General features: G+C 41.6%; 1 protein-coding gene across 6 annotated transcripts in view; it reads left to right on the top strand.

Moving 5' to 3' along the window:
* LOC115160722 (cordon-bleu protein-like 1) overlaps positions 1-17,110 on the top strand; it is a 52,946-nt gene that overhangs the window by 31,005 nt on the left and 4,831 nt on the right. For all 6 annotated transcript variants that reach the window (XM_029711046.1, XM_029711044.1, XM_029711049.1 and 3 more), the window contains 7 exons: positions 4,555-4,752; positions 7,177-7,384; positions 12,358-12,583; positions 12,816-12,881; positions 13,024-13,118; positions 13,332-13,574; positions 13,725-13,839. In XM_029711046.1, the coding sequence (XP_029566906.1) occupies positions 4,555-4,752; positions 7,177-7,384; positions 12,358-12,583; positions 12,816-12,881; positions 13,024-13,118; positions 13,332-13,574; positions 13,725-13,839 (1,151 nt within the window). The remainder of the gene's footprint in view (positions 1-4,554; positions 4,753-7,176; positions 7,385-12,357; positions 12,584-12,815; positions 12,882-13,023; positions 13,119-13,331; positions 13,575-13,724; positions 13,840-17,110) is intronic.

Genomic DNA, 17,110 nt, shown 5'->3' with positions numbered 1-17,110 from the left:
CCTGTAACTCAGGCCCTGAAGCAAGGATATGCATATTCTTAGTACCATTTGAAAGGAAACACTTTGAAGTTTGTGGAAATGTGAAAGGAATGTAGGAAAATATAACACAATAGATCTGGTAAAAGATAATACAAAGAAAAAAAAACTTCCGTTCTTTTGTAATTTTTTTGTACCATCATCTTTGAAATGCAAGAGAAAGGCCATGTATTATTCCAGCCCAGCTGCAATTTAGATGTTGGTCACTAGATGGAAGCAGTGTATGTGCAAAGTTTTAGACTGATCCAATGAACCATTACATTGATGTTTAAAATGTTGTATCAAGACTGCCCAAATGTGCCTAATTGGTTTATTAATAACTTTCATGTTCAAAATTGTGCACTCTCCTCAAACAATAGCATGGAATTATTTCACTGTAATAGTTACTGTAAATTGGACAGTGCAGTTAGATTAACAAGAATGTAAGCTTTCTACCAATATCAGATATGTCTATGTCCTGGGAAAATTTCTCGTTACTTACAACCTCCTCCCCCGCGGGACGGTTGATCTAAGTTATTTCTCTTTAAACATTCAAGGGGTTGTTCAGTGGGGAGTAACACAGTCGACTAAGCTGCCTAACCTGTAGCCTATGGAATTTCTTCAGAGGGCACCACTTTCTCTGAAAATAGGATTTTTTGCAATTTCTTAACTTGATGGGCCCAGGCCCACTAAACCTTGACTTGATTAGTTTCTATGGGGGTTCTATTTAAGTGATAATGCCCAAGAAGCCGGTGTTTGGAGGATATATTAGCACGGGTGTCTGTCCCGGGCCGTCAAACCATATCCTCCAAACACCGCCTTCCAGGGCATTATCCCTAGATACAACGGGTTACCAACATATTCAAATAATGGTTGACATATTTTCATAAACATTATTTTGATGTATTTATTCATACCGTTTCGTCCTTCCACAAGATATAGTCCCGACTCACATCTAAGGTTGCTACCCAAGCCAGCTTGTCGTTCTATCGGTTCAGTTGCCGTTGCCAGAGACGCGACCCAGTCGTTAAGTCTCTTTGTTCTGTCGTTTGTTCAAAATGTTCCATTGCAATACTGTCTGGGCATTGGGTATATCACTTAAATAGAACCCCCAAGGTTCTTATCCCTTGCTTGCTAGCTAGCCAACTACGGCTAACTTACAGTCACGTCAAACAGTGCAGCCAGAAAAACAGCAAAGTAGCTGCATTTGCGTTTGCTTAAGCTGTTTTCTAGTGATATTTATTTAGATACATCTACAGTGTGAAATATGAAAACAGATGTTGAGTGGAATTTCCCTCTGCTAACACCTGGTACTGTACAGCTGCAGGAGGGTCTGCATACGGTCTACCCAAAGAAGGTAAGAACTAAACAGAACCAGACAACACACAAGAAGGAATATTATATTTTCATTATCCTGCTGCTAGACTAGCATCAAGGGAAATGCCATCAAAAAAGGCATTTGTTGCCCGTGTATGTTTCTTACATTATTGTCTGAGACAATGCACAAATAGGATGCCATAACCTAATGTCTCTAAAATGTGTTAAATGTATAGATTATTTTAGTTAAGCATTATTTGCATTTCTCATACTGTATTGTAAAGTATCCCTCTTTGAAGGACAAAGTGTGTGACCTTTTTATCAAGAAATGTCTTCCTTTTAAAATACATGCATGTTTTCTCTGGCTGACTGCGTTAGCAGTTGTGGTCAGGTTGGAATTAATCTGTCTGTACAGTGATACACATTTCCAATCCAACCTAAAGAACAAATGGTTTACACTCTCCCCAGGGAACCCAGTCAGTTTAATGATGATGATGATGTAATTTGGATAAATAATGTATCCAAATTACATCATCATCATCATTAAACTGATTGGGCCTGGCGACACATTTCTGGTGACAGATGGTCAGACTTTTCTCGCCACAAAATCTTAAAGGTCTAAGTATCAAATCATTTCTGGGTAACAATTAAGTACCTTACTGTGATTTGTTTTCATTAAAATGGTCTTGGCAATTTCTCAAGCAAGAATTTTGCTAGGACTGGTCTGAGTTTTGCTAGAGTGGTCTGAGTGGGGAGGGGAAAACGGAAAATTAGCTGTTATTGGCAGAGAGGTTTGGAACTATCTTTCTTATTGGTCGATTTAACTAATTTACTACACGGTGATGTCACCATGGAAGGCCAAAACTTCATCCCACCAAAAAAAGCTGTCTTCAAACAGCTCTTACACAATTTTACAGTATTATTCCAACCTCATAGTGGTGTGTGTGTGTGTGTGTGTGTGTGTGTGTGTGTGTGTGTGTGTGTGTGTGTGTGTGTGTGTGTGTGTGTGTGTGTGTGTGTGTGTGTGTGTGTGTGTATATAAACTCAGCAAAAAAAGAAATGTCCTCTCACTGTCAACTGTGTTTATTTTCAGCAAACTTAACATGTGTAAATATTTGTATGAACATAAGATTCAACAACTGAGACATAAACTGAACAAGTTCCACAGACATGTGACTAACAGAAATTGAATGTGTCCCTGAACAAAGGGGGGGGGGTCAAAATCAAAAGTAACACTCAGTATCTGGTGTGGCCACCAGCTGCATTAAGTACTGCAGTGCATCTCCTCCTCATGGACTGCAGAAGATTTGACAGTTTTTGCTGTGAGATGATACCCCACTCTTCCACCAAGGCACCTGCAAGTTCCCGGACATTTCTGGGGGGAATGGCCCTAGCCCACACCCTCCGATCCAACAGGTCCCAGACGTGCTCAATGGGATTGCCATGGCAGAACACTGACATTCCTGTCTTGGAGGAAATCACGCACAGAACGAGCAGTATGGCTGGTGGCATTGTCATGCTGGAGGGTCATGTCAGGATGAGCCTGCAGGAAGGGTAGCACATGAGGGAGGAGGATGTCTTCCCTGTAACGCACAGCGTTGGGATTGCCTGCAATGACAACAAGCTCAGTCTGATGATGCTGTGACACACCGCCCCAGACCATGACGGAACCTCCACCTCCAAATCGATCCCGCTCCAGAGTACAGGCCTCGGTGTAACGTTCATTCCTTCGACGATAAACGCGAATCCGACCATCACTCCTGGTGAGACAAAACCGCTACTCGTCAGTGAAGAGCACTTTTTGCCAGTCCTGTCTGGTCCAGCGACGGTGGGTTTGTGCCCATAGGCGACGTTGTTGCCGGTGATGTCTGGTGAGGACCTCACCTACAACAGGCCTACAAGCCCTCAGTCCAGCCTCTCTCAGCCTATTGCGGACAGTCTGAGCACTAATGGAGGGATTGTGCGTTCCTGGTGTAACTTGGGCAGTCGTTGTTCCCATCCTGTACCTGTCCCGCAGGTGTGATGTTCGGATGTACCGATCCTGTGCAGGTGTTGTTACACATGGTCTGACACTGCGAGGGCGATCAGTTGTCCGTCCTGTCTCCCTGTTGCGCTGTCTTAGGCGTCTCACAGTATGGACATTGCAATTTACTCCCCTGGCCACATCTGCAGTCCTAATGCCTCCTTGCAGCATGCCTAAGGCATGTTCACACAGATGAGTAGGGACCCTGGGCATCTTTCTTTTGGTGTTTTTCAGAGTTAGTAGAAAGGCCTCTTTAGTGTCCTAAGTTTTCATAACCGTGACCTTAATTGCCTACCGTCTTTAATCTGTTAGTGTCTTAACGACCGTTCCATGGGTGCATGTTCATTAATTGTTTATGGTTCATTGAACAAGCATGGGAAACAGTGTTTGAACCCTTTACAATGAAGATCTGTGAAGTTATTTGTATTTTTACGAATTATCTTTGAAAGACAGGGTCCTGAAAAAGGGACGTTTTCTTTTTTTGCTGAGTTTATATAAAACTCAGGAAAATCTAGTTTTTGACTACACTGCCACATATTATTATTATTATTATTATTATTATTATAATAATAATAATAATAGCTCATTCAATGATTAGAGGGGTGATTATGTTGGTTTTAAAAGACAACAGTAAAGCAAACAGAGACATGGGCAGTGTTTACACAGGCAGCTCAATTCTGATTATTTTCCCACTAATTGGTTATTTGACCAATCCGATCAGCTCTTTGTGTAAAGACCGCCTTAGCTCATAATGCTCCACCTTCATTTTCTGTTTCACATGTGTTATCCTTGCCTACGCTGCACTGTCCTCAAGCCGAAGGGATAATCAATCAATCACACTTGAGTGTCTTGTGACTTGTTTGCAAAGGGAACCCAAGCTCTTTCATCTAATAGCTGCTTACTTTACGTCGGGAAGAAATGATTCCTTTCATGCAGTGCTATAACATAATCATGTCTAATGAAATTTTGTTTTTTCATCTATTGTGGATGGTTATAATTTTTTTCCTGACAAATATTACCCAGAGCCCCTGCGTCATCTTTTTCTACCAGCTTAATGTTACCTACATATGGGTGCCATCAGGGAAATGGGTTTTCTACGTCGTATTGTTTCTGACTGCAATAGGCTGCTAATATATTATTAAGAGTTTTTAAATGATTGTGTGAGGCTCATCTTGTCCCTTTGCTTTTCCTACCGGCAGAGTGTCAACCAAAAGCAAGGCCCCGTCTCCCCCAGAATCAGTGAAGGGACTGGATGGTGCAGGCCTCTCCCAGAGACACTCTGTATCAGCATTTCCTCAGATGACCATGGACCAGAAGGAGAACCTACTTGAACAGGACCTGACTCTGGTTGTGGTTCTGCCAGGCGGAGTGGAGAAGACAGCCACTGTCCATGGCAGGTGAGACTAGGTCTTAATTCCCAAATGGCACCCTATTCCCTACTTAGTGTCTGAGTCATTCCACCAATGTTGTATTTATTATGGATCCTCTTCCTGTGGTCCAGCAAAATTTAAGGCAGTTTATAAAATTTTAAAAACATTACAATACATTCAGATTTCACAACACACTGTGCCCTCAGGCCCCTACTCCACCACTACCACATATCTACAGTACTAAATCAATGTGTGTGTATGTTATCATGTGTGTATGCATGTGTCTGTGCCTATGTTTGTGTTGATTCACAATCCCCGCTGTTCCATAAGGTCTTTTTTTTAATCTGTTTTGTTTTTAATAAAATTTTATGGCTTGCATCAGTTACTTGATGTGGAATTGAGTTTCATGTAGTCATGGCTCTATATAGTACTGTGCGCCTGGACTTGGGGATCGTGAAGAGACCTCTTGTGGCATGTCTTGTGGGGTATGCATGGGTGTCCAAGCTGTGTGCCTGTAGTTTAGACAGACTAATTAGTTGCCTTTTGAGTAGTGTAACTTGGCAACAAAAAAAAGTTTTGATTTCACCTAATGTTTACATTCTGTCACATGTTCAACTTCATAAAAACAAGGTTTCCCATCTCAATTGCCTATTAAGCGCCAAATAAAGTAACAGGGTCGACAACATCTTAAATCTGTTAGAAATCCCCTCGTGACAGGGGGAATTGAAGCTCGTTGTGTGAAACGGAGGGGCAATTGAATGCAAGCTTCACAACATTCTTTTTGTTAATCAATGTCTAGCCTGTCTATCTATGGGTAACAGGGTTGACATGTTATGCTCGACCCACTCGGTTTTCTCTGTTTTCCACCACAAAACCCCAGAAAATGTCCAAAAAGAGTAGAACCAGCTCACCTGCTTTTACACTATGATTTGACTATTAAAATATTTTACAAGGAATAGTTCCACCATATTAAAACAAGCTTCAGAAATTACTTTGTCAAAGAAACAAAAATAACTACGGCTTTACAATGATGGGGAAAACGTGGAGACATGTTGGGGTTAAGTGGGTTAACATTTTAATTGGAAGTCACAGAGGATGCTTAGAGGGTCATGTCAAAATTGCTGAATTTTGGCACTTTAGCAAGTCTTTATTCATATCAAAAATCGGATTTATTGAATTTCCCATGTGGTCTATATTAAAGGTCACTTCATTTAGTATAAGACTTTTATATTTCTATATTTGTGCACAATTTCTACTTAAAATATCAAAAGTCACAAATTTTGTGGAATGACTTGCCTATGGGCCCTGGTCAAAAGAAGTGCAGTAAATAAATAAAGGAAGTGTCTCACTGTGACTAAACACCAACAAACTGCTCCCAGCTTTCCCTCCTTGGTAAGACCTCCAAGACATCCCATGATTCCAAGATGAAGCATGATCTAAAAGCATTTTGACCAATTCTTATGCGACCAAAACAAATATTTGATTCATATTTATTTTTGGTATCTGATTACGTGAATCCTTCTACCATAACGTGATCTTTCCAAGGCTCTAAATGAATGTAGCATTTCTTTGAGTCAGATATTGTAGGTGGTATAATGTGGCTGGTTCCTTTTCACTTGCTAAGGTAGAATAATGTTATTTGTGTTTTAGGCACAGTTATTATGAAAGAACTTAGATTAAGTTTTGATACAAGCCCACTGCACATACATCTCATGAAAGTTAGTCTTATGAAGTCTGGTCTGTGGAGCTTTCATCCACACCAATTCAGCTGAGACCAAAACGCCTAATCAGACAAACATGAGATGAATATCTTACGGTCAAAAGGGCTTAGTTGTTTTTCAGAACAAGGACTTTGTGTCCTGATATGAAACTACAGACCCACACTGTTCACTCTCCATCAAGTTTACTCAAGATATTATTATTCTAGTTTTGCAAGACGCAAACGCACTCCGTTGGTATATTTTGCCCTTTGCCCTCTCAAGCTATAATCGAGACCAACTTTAATATAAAAGGATTAAGCAACCAATTCTTCAACCTCTTTTCATTTACAGAGTACAGTGAACTAATTATGATAATAATTTAACTTTTGGCATTATATTTGCAGAAAACCCTCCCAAGGCCTAGAATTTGGAAACTGCTGGATAGCTTTGCGTAGATATTGTTGCTAAAGAGTTTTCCAGACCACCAACAGTAGTGTATGAAGCAAAAACTGATGGCTCCTTATGCTACATGTTATCACTGTGAAAAAGTTGTGTGATAATGCATTACTATAACGTAAAGTGTAAAACGTATTCTTTCATGGCATCTACTTTCGTGATAGTAGTTTCTCCTTGGCATTTGCAATTTCCACACACCAACAGTGCTGTGTCTTCTCTGTGGATATAAAAGACACAACCTTTTATCCTTAGCTAGGTTGATTTATTACTTCTAACCTGTGTCTCTGTTTTTCAGCAAGCCCATGATGGATTTGTTAGTGATGCTTTGTGCCAAGTACCACCTGAACCCATCAGACTATATTATAGAGCTCGTCACCACCAACAGAAACCCAATCAAGTTCAAACCCAACACTCTGATCGGGGCCCTGGAAGCAGAGAAGGTCCTGCTCAAGCCCAAAGGAATGGAGGACAAGATTAAGAAGCCAATTCCTCAGATGCCAGAGGTACACGTGAGAAATCTCAGTGGTAGAAATTGACTAGTTATAAAAGTTTTATCTGAGAGGTGTTTTCTCAACTTGGGAATTTACTGTAATTAATAATGGCTGTATCTTGTAATTTTTTTTCTGTGAGTATAGATCATCTGCTCAGCAAAAAAAGAAACGTCCTCTCACTGTCAACTGCGTTTATTTTAAGCAAACTTAACTTGTGTAAATATTTGTATGAACATAACAAGATTCAACAACAGACATAAACTGAACAAGTTCCACAGACATGTGACTAACAGAAATAGAATAATGTGTCCCTGAACAAAGTGGGGGTCAAAATCAAAAGTAACAGTCAGTATCTGGTGTGGCCACCAGCTGCATTAAGTACTGCAGTGCATCTCCTCCTCATGGACTGCAGAAGATTTGACAGTTTTTGCTGTGAGATGATACCCCACTCTTCCACCAAGGCACCTGCAAGTTCCCGGACATTTCTGGGTGGAATGGCCCTAGCCCACACCCTCCGATCCAACAGGTCCCAGACGTGCACAATGGGATAGATATCCGGGCTCTTCGCTGGCCATGACAGAACACTGACATTCCTGTCGTGCAGGAAATCACGCACAGAACGAGCAGTATGGCTGGTGGCATTATCATGCTGGAGGGTCATGTCAGGATGAACCTGCAGGAAGGGTAGCACATGAGGGAGGAGGAGGTCTTCCCTATCACGCACAGCGTTGAGATTGCCTGCAATGACAACAAGCTTAGTCCTATGATGCTGTGACACACCGCCCCAGACCATGACGGACGCTCCACCTCCAAATCGATCCCGCTCCAGAGTACAGGCCTCAATGTAACGCTCATTCTTTCGACGATAAACGCAAATCCGACCATCACCCCTGGGGAGACAAAACCGCGACTCGTCAGTGAAGAGCACTTTTTGCCAGTCCTGTCAGGTCCAGCGACGGTGGGTTTGTGCCCATAGGCGACGTTGTTGCCGGTGATGTCTGGTGAGGACTTGCTTTACAACAGGCCTACAAGCCGTCAGTCCAGCCTCTCTCAGCCTATTGCGGACAGTCTGAGCACTGATGGAGGGATTGTGCATAACTGTCTTTCTATTGGTGTTTTTCAATCAGTAGAAAGGCCTCTTTAGTGTCCTAAGTTTTCATAACTGACCTTAATTGCCAACGGTCTGTAAGCTGTTAGTGTCTTAACGACCGTTCCACAGGTGGATGTTCATTAACAATGAGAAACATTGTTTAAACCCTTTACAATGAAGATCTGTGAAGTTATTTGTATTTTAAAGAATTCTTTGAAAGACAGGGTCCTGAAAAAGGGATGTTTCTTTTTTTGCTGAGATATATATATACACACACACACACACACATACACATACAGAGAGTTCCAGTCAAAAGTTTGGACACCTACTCATTCAAGAGTTTTTACATTTATTTTTACTATTTTCTAATAGTAATAATAGTGAAGACATCAAAACTATGAAATAACACATGGAATCATGTAGTATCCAAAAAAGTGTTAAACATATCAAAATATATTTAACATTTTAGATTCTTCAAAGTAGTGTTACGACCCGGCTCAGAGTTCGCAACAAAAGGGAGACAACGTGGAGACAAGGAGCATCAAAATATATATTTATTAAATAAAGTAACTAAGTAATTAACAATGGTGTGTGTAATCAGTAGTGTAAGTGAGTGTTTTGCATACCTGAATGTAATAATGCATTGTGTTGAAAGGTGCCAAAGCAAATAGCCAAAAAGCCACAAAACTACACAACCAAAACCAACAAAGTGTCTGCGTGGAGAGAGTCTCCTCAATGACTGGTGAAGAAGTCTCTTTATCCTGGGACACACCCGAGCCCAGGTGTTTCCCATCTAGCTGACGACCCTTCCAACGCCGCCCACCAGCATCCTAATAAGGAACAAGAGCAAAGAGAGTAATACAGCAGACAGAGTGGGAGGGTCGTCACACACCCCCCCATAAAACCGGGGACCAACAAGGGCCCCGGAACAACGTACCAGCCTCTGCGTCCCAAATTGACACAGGCCTCTGCGTCCCAAATTGACACAGGCCTCTGCGTCCCAAATTGACACAGGCCTCTGCGTCCCAAATTGACACAGGCCTCTGCGTCCCAAATTGACACAGGCCTCTGCGTCCCAAATTTACGAGAGGTTACATGTTCACCTTCCACTTGCCCCAGCCAACCTCCTTCTCCCCAGACCTCAGCAACCTCTGCGCACAGGAAGCAACATTTAAGAGGAAAGGAGAACACAAGACCAGGAGGGAACAGACAGGAAAGTCAGAACACGACAAAACCAAACAATGGTCAGTCACATAACACCCAGGAACAGGGCACACGAGACCGTATCAGCTACAAACAACATCTCCCAACGGTTCATAGTCACTTCTCAACGGTTCAGTCACCTCCCAACGGTTCATAGTCACTCCAACGGTCCATAGTCACTCCAACGGTCCATAGTCACTCCAACGGTCCATAGTCACTCCAACGGTCCATAGTCACTCCAACGGTCCATAGTCACTCCAACGGTCCATAGTCACTCCAACGGTCCATAGTCACTCCAACGGTTCATAGTCACTCCAACGATTCATGCTGAGCACACCAGACCACAACAAGAGAAAATACAATCACACCGGGCACCACAGAAAAGAGATGAGATATGGAGCTTCCCCAAAACCTACAATAACTCAACCCTAGTCTTCATGCAGATTTGCGGTGGGTAATTATGCACTGTAGCCCGCTGGCAAGGAAGTAACCCCCCAGCACGCTGGTAGATTCCACCAAGCCACGGATGTGCCCCCGAGACAACTGCTCAGTCCACAGACACCACAAAAACAACAAACATTAACAATGCCCAACATATTCCAAAATGAAACACGTCGCTAAGCCTATCAGGGGAAAAAGGCTATAGCTCCAGGTAGTAAGTTTCACTACCCTATCCAAATCTCCCACCGAGGTACACAGCTGATTGTACTCACCTCAGACCAATGTTACCACAGCGAGTAGAACAAGCATTTTCAGGCTAGGCAGGACCTGGAAACTAACCAATGTACTCTCTCCAACACAGCACACAAACCAAACAAACAAAGGCACCCAGTACTGGGCACCAAACTCAAACTAACAAACAAAGCACCTCAATTTAACATACCTCCACGTTTTCTCCCAAACACAAGTTCAAGATCCCGGATGAGCCTCCACTTGTTACGACCCGGCTCAGAGTTCGCAACAAAAGGGAGACAACGTGGAGACAAGGAGCATCAAAATATATATTTATTAAATAAAGTAACTAAGTAATTAACAATGGTGTGTGTAATCAGTAATCAGTAGTGTAAGTGAGTGTTTTGCATACCTGAATGTAATAATGCATTGTGTTGAAAGGTGCCAAAGCAAATAACCAAAAAGCCACAAAACTACACAACCAAAACCAACAAAGTGTCTGCGTGGAGAGAGTCTCCTCAATGACTGGTGAAGAAGTCTCTTTATCCTGGGACACACCCGAGCCCAGGTGTTTCCCATCTAGCTGACGACCCTTCCAACTCCGCCCACCAGCATCCTAATAAGGAACAAGAGCAAAGAGAGAAATACAGCAGAGTGGGAGGGTCGTCACAGTAGCCACTCTGCCTTGATGACAGCTTTGCACACACTTGGTATTCTCTCAACCAGCTTCACCTGGAATGCTTTTCCAAAGGTCTGGAAGGAGTTCCCAAATATGCTGAACACTTGTTGGCTGCTTTTCCTTCAGTCTGCGGTCCAACTTATCACAAACCGTCTCAGTTGGGTTGAGGTCAGGTGATTTGATGCAGCACTCCATCAGTCTCCTTTTTGGTGAAATTGCCCTTACACAGCCTGGAGTTGTGTTTTGGGTCATTGTCCTGTTGAAAAAGAAATGATAGTCCACTTAGCGCAAACCAGATGGGATGGGGAATTGCTGCAGAATGCTTTGGTAGCCATGCAGGTAAATCACCTCCACACCTTCTCCTCCATTCTTCACGGTGGGATCCACACATGCAGAGATCATCCGTTCACCTACTCTGTGTCTCGCAACGACACGGCGGTTGTAACCAAAAATCTCAAATTTGGAGGACTCAGACCAAAAGACAAATGTCCACTGGTCTAGTGTCCATTACTCATGTTTCTTGGCCCAAGCAAGTCTCTTCTTCTTATTGGTGTCCTTTTAGTAGTGGTATCTTTGCAGCAATTCGACCATGAAGGCCTGATTCATGCAGTCTCCTCTGAACAGTTGATGTTGAGATGTCTGTTACGTGAACTCTGTGAAGCATTTATTTGGGCTGCAATTTCTGAGGCTGGTAATTCTAATGAACTTATCCTCTGCAGCAGAGGTGACTCTGGGTCTTCCTTTCCTGTGGTGGTCCTCATGAGAGCCAGTTTCATCATAGCGCTTGATGGTTTTTGCGACTGCAATTGAAGAAACTTTCAAAGTTCATGAAATTTTCTGCATTGACTGACCTTCATGTCTTAAAATAATGATGGACTGCCATATCCCTTTGCTTATTTAAGCTGTTCTTTCCATAATATGGACTTGGTCTTTTACCAAATAGAGCTATCTTCTATATACCACTCCTACCTTGTCACAACACAACTGATTGGCTCAAACGAATTAAGAAGGAAAGAAATTCCACTATTTAACAAGGCATACCTGTTAATTGAAATGCATTCCAGGTGACTACCTCCTTGAAGGTGGTTGAGAGAATGCCAAGAGTGTGCAAAGCTGTCATCAAGGCAAATGGTGGCTACTCTGAAAAATCTCAACTGTAAAATATATTTTGATTTAACACTTTTTTGGTTACTACATGATTCCATATGTGTTATTACATAGTTTTGATGTCTTCACTATTATTCTACAATGTAGAAAATATTTAGGTGTATTTTTGACTGGTACTATATATATTATAACTTTTTCAAACAGTCTAATAATCACATTTATTTGATTCTCCAGGCAACCGTTCGCCTGGTAATAAACTATAAAAATACCCAGAAGACTATACTAAGAGTCAGCCCTCGAGTCCCCCTCGAAGACTTCTTACCATCTATTTGTGACAAATGTGAATTTGACCGGCAGAGCACATTTTTATTGAGAGATGCCCAATCTAAGGATCCTTTGGATTTGACCTGTTCTCTCAACGATTTTGCAATAAGGGAGGTTTATGCAACGGACACAAAAGGTAAGGGCTTCTCTGATTTTAAAAACAACAGCCTTCAACATTCATTAATCTGAATAATTACCAATCATTCTGAACTAATCTCGGCACCCAGAACCAAATCTTGTTGTCTGCCAACAAGATACTTATTCTGTATAAACACTATTCACCATTCATTCATTTTACAACTACACAGGTGTACTCATGTAAATGCTGCATTTACTACCCCATATCATTTCCATATTCTCTTTCACAGCTATGTACTCAGAAGACGCACCTGCCTCTCCTACCCCTACTACCCCAACTCATCTAGGTCGTCTAGGTAATGTAACTCAATTGTATTGTTTTTACATGGTTTTATTATTTTGATTTACTACTGACATTATGCATTTGAAGTCAAGTTCATCAAATCTTTGTCAGGAATTTCAGAAATGTCTTCAATAAGATCTATATATTCCCAACAGATACCGTTCCACCCGGTAAAGATAAAACACAGAAGGAGAAAGAAAACAAGGGATTGTTCAGTTTATTCAGGAGGAGTAAGAAGAAACCTGAGCAGGTGTGTTCTTTATCTATTCACATGCAATCACCAACATTTCTCAGCTCCGACATTTGCAAGTCAATTTTGGCTGATTAGGAGGATTTGAATGGGTATGTGTTGAGGAGGGGGGAATATTGTTACAGTCATGTGATTGGCTAGTTTTCTCTTTGCTTACTGCAGAGAACAGGCCCTTGATCAGGATCTGATTGGATGTTTGTTTGCTCTTTAAAGGGAATGACTGCCAGTGCCCCGGCGTCACCAGTCTTTCCCAGCAAGCCTCGACCTCTTAGCATGAGTTCGCTCAGTGCCCACTCCTCCACATTCAACTGCTACTCCATGAATTCTGACATGCCAAAGAAGAGACGGGCTCCCCTGCCCCCCATACTGGTTTCCCAGAGATGCCCCTCTAACCTCAGCCATCACCAGAGGTCCATCTCCGACTCAGAGCCCGAAGCCCAAAAGGACAGTGACCAGGTGAGTGGGTCTAACCTAACTCGATCTGTGTTCTTTGTCAGTGCCAGGTCTGTCTGTAAAATACTGTGCCTGAATTTCCCCAAAATTAGGACTTTATGTCCAGAGCTCTTGATGAATTTGAATGATTATTTTGTCCCTTCTGTTGTGGAGATGGCTGGTCTGAGTCGCAGCACGGAGTCTTCCCTGAAGAGGACGAAGCGCAAGGCTCCTCTACCCCCCGCATCTCCCAGTGTGGTTGTCCAAGATGCAGCTTCGCTAGATGGAGGTATGAACGTTTTTAAATGGATTTAATCCTGCTGTATTGAATTGGCTTCTGCATTTGTATACAATCACATACATCTATCTATTATGCATGGGAATACTTTGGAATTTAAAATCACTTGGAACTCATTTGCTGGTGGTCTTTTATATCCAACAATCCATTTATTTATTTATTTTTGGGGGGCTCAGAAAACATGAGGGGCCAGTTGGGGAACCCTGGTCTATAGGCTCTTTCAACTTTAAATTAGTACACATTTTTCTCCTGGTTTGTGAGACATTGCTATTATTGCATTTCTGGACAATTTGGCAGAGATTTGGACAATTGTACTTTGGTCTCTAAAGTCAACCAATGATAATAGTAAATAAGACCAATGATTGGTCAGTGGGAGTTGCACTCGTTTTATTTGGCTCTGATGCCTCCTAGTGGTCGAGACACATTGAGTTAGTTACTGCTTCTGTTCTCGTGATTGAATTTCATTCACAATGAACACCTAGCTACAGTTGTTGTGACTACAGTACTTCTTTACAATTTTATTAGATCTTAATCATAAATATGACGTTAACATAGTTGTGTTTTTAGTGCCATATCTTTGTTTGCTTATTCTGAAGTTTCATTTCATTTACAATGCTTGGTAGCTACAAGTCTGAGGGATAATGTCAACACTGTTGTGATATAGTCATTGCGTTCTTATGTTTCTTCATATTAAGAGTAAAGACCATGTTCTATAAGTACTTCCTCTCTCTAAACTTGCAGCCTGCAGGTCACCAGAGGACGGTGTCTGACAGTCTGTGCTGCTGCATCTTCCTCCTGTCTCTGCCCGCTCTGCCTCTTTCAGCTCCTCCTCCTCAAGCATGTCCACTTCTATCTGCGCTGACCTGCTGCTTTTCCTCATGTTTTCTGTCTGTTAGATTAACATGCTCTATTCTGTTTTTCTTGCTGCATATTTACACCTTCCTGCATGAGTTTTCATAGGCTTATCTTTCAGTGTACTTCAATATAATCAAATGGATCAAATAAAGACTATCTGCTATTGATTGAATACCGGCATTTGGTTATATCTGTTATTTGTTACTGACTAGCTTAGCTTGGATTGAATGTTTTCTGTGAGAGAGGAGTGATCTTTAATGAGCTGTCATGACAGTAAGTACATTCTAATCTAACCTGATAATTAAATCTACAGACATACACTCCCAGTCGTTCACTACAGTAGTACAGTGCCTTGCAAAAGTATTCATCCCCCTTGACATTTTTCCTATTTTGTTGCATTACAACCTGTAATTTAAATGTATTTTTATTTGGATTTCATGTAATGGACATACACAAAATAGTCCAAATTTTTGAAGTGAAATGTAAAAAATGACTAGTTTCAAAATATTATACTAAATGGAAAAGCGGTGTGTGCATATGTATTCACACCCTTTGCTATGAAGTCCCTGAATAAGATCTGGTGCAACCAATTACCTTCAGAAGTCACAGGTGGACTTTATTTAAGTGTCACATGATCTGTCACATGATCTCAGTATTTATACACACCTTATATACACGTCTGCAACACCACAAAGCAAGGTGCACTATGAAGACCAAGGAGCTCTCCAAACAGGTCAGGGACAAAGTTGTGGAGAAATACAGATCAGGGTTGGGTAATAAAAAATATCCGAAACGTTGAACATCCAGGGAGCACCATTTAAATCCATTATTTAAAAAATGGAAAGAATATTGCACCACAACAAACCTGCCAAGAGCGGGCCGCCCACCAAAACTCACAGACCAGGCAAGGAGGGCATTAGTCAGAGACAACAAAAACCTTCTAGTCAGAGTTCCTCTGTCCAGTGTCTGTTCTTTTTCCCATCTTAATCTTTTCTTTTTATTGGCCAGTCTGAGATATGGCTTTTTCTTTACAACTCTGCCTAGAAGGCCAGCATCCTGGAGTCGCCTCTTCACTGATGACGTTGAGACTGGTGTTTTGGGGGTACTATTTAATGAAGCTGCCAGTTGAGGAGTTGTGAGGCGTCTGTTTCTCAAACTAGACACTCTAATGTACTTGTCCTCTTGCTCAGTTGTGCACCGGGGCCTCCCACTCCACGAGATCTTCAGTTTCTTGGCAATTTCTCACATGGAATAGCCTTAATTTCTCAGAACAAGAATAGACTGATGAGTTTCAGAAGAAAGTGTTTTGTTTCTGCCCATTTTGAGCCTGTAATCGAACCCAAAAATACTTATGCTCCAGATACTCAACTAGTCTAGAGAACGCCAGTTTTATTGCTTCTTGAATCAGAACAGCAGTTTTCAGCTGTGCTAACATAATTGCAAAAGGGTTTTCCAATGAATAATTAGCCTTTATAAAATGATAAACTTGGATTAGCTAACACAATGTGCCATTGGAACACAGGAGTGATGGTTGCTGATAATGGGCATCTCTACGCCTATGTAGATATTCCATAAAACAGCTGTTTCCAGCTACAATAGTCATTTACAACATTAACAATGTCTACACTGTACTTCTGATCAATTTGATGTTATTTTAATGGACAAAAAATTTGCTTTTCTTTCAAAAACAAGGACATTTCTATGTGACCCCAAACTTTTGAATGGTAGTGTAGGTTCTATACACACAGCCCAGAGAGACTTAGTGTAGGCTCTATCTGTCTCGGCGTCATCTTTTTTCTGCCTCTTTTTCTACTTGTTTGTGTTCTGTTCCTGTCTTTTGTAACATCTTTCATGTTGTCAGACTTAAGTTGTTTTTAATTTAAAAAATGTTTCAACCTGGCAAGTCAGTTAAGAACACATTTGTATTTACAATGACGGCCTAAGTGAGTGTATTTCATAGAAACTTCATTTGTAAGTTAAGTATTTGAATACCACATTAGCCATTTATCTCAGATTGTATGAAATAAAAGTGTCCTCGTAAAGATTTGACTTCTCCATGCTTGTATTGCTCCATTTTCTATCTGCCCTCCCTCCCTCACTGGCTTCACATAATCAACTTCACAGAGAGAGATCAGGCCTGGATGTCTCTCTCGGTATCCCTCCCCGACGTCCCACGGCTGTTCACTTCAGTTAGACATCAGACTGCACAGTGAGGAGTCCCAGTTTTGTATAACCAGCCTGCTGAATATTCCTTCTGCTCTCTATTCCTCTGTGACGGCCTTGAAATGCAGAGTGAAGAACTAGAGGGGAATAATAAGATGCTACATGTCTTCATTAAGCCCAGTTAACTTGTCTGAAATTTCCCTGAGACACAAATGTTATGTCTGCAGCTGTGTGACTGTGAAAG

The sequence above is a fragment of the Salmo trutta genome, chromosome 24 (genome assembly GCF_901001165.1).
Source record: "Salmo trutta chromosome 24, fSalTru1.1, whole genome shotgun sequence".
NCBI lineage: Eukaryota > Metazoa > Chordata > Actinopteri > Salmoniformes > Salmonidae > Salmo > Salmo trutta.
This window is presented reverse-complemented; position numbering and strand designations above follow the sequence as displayed.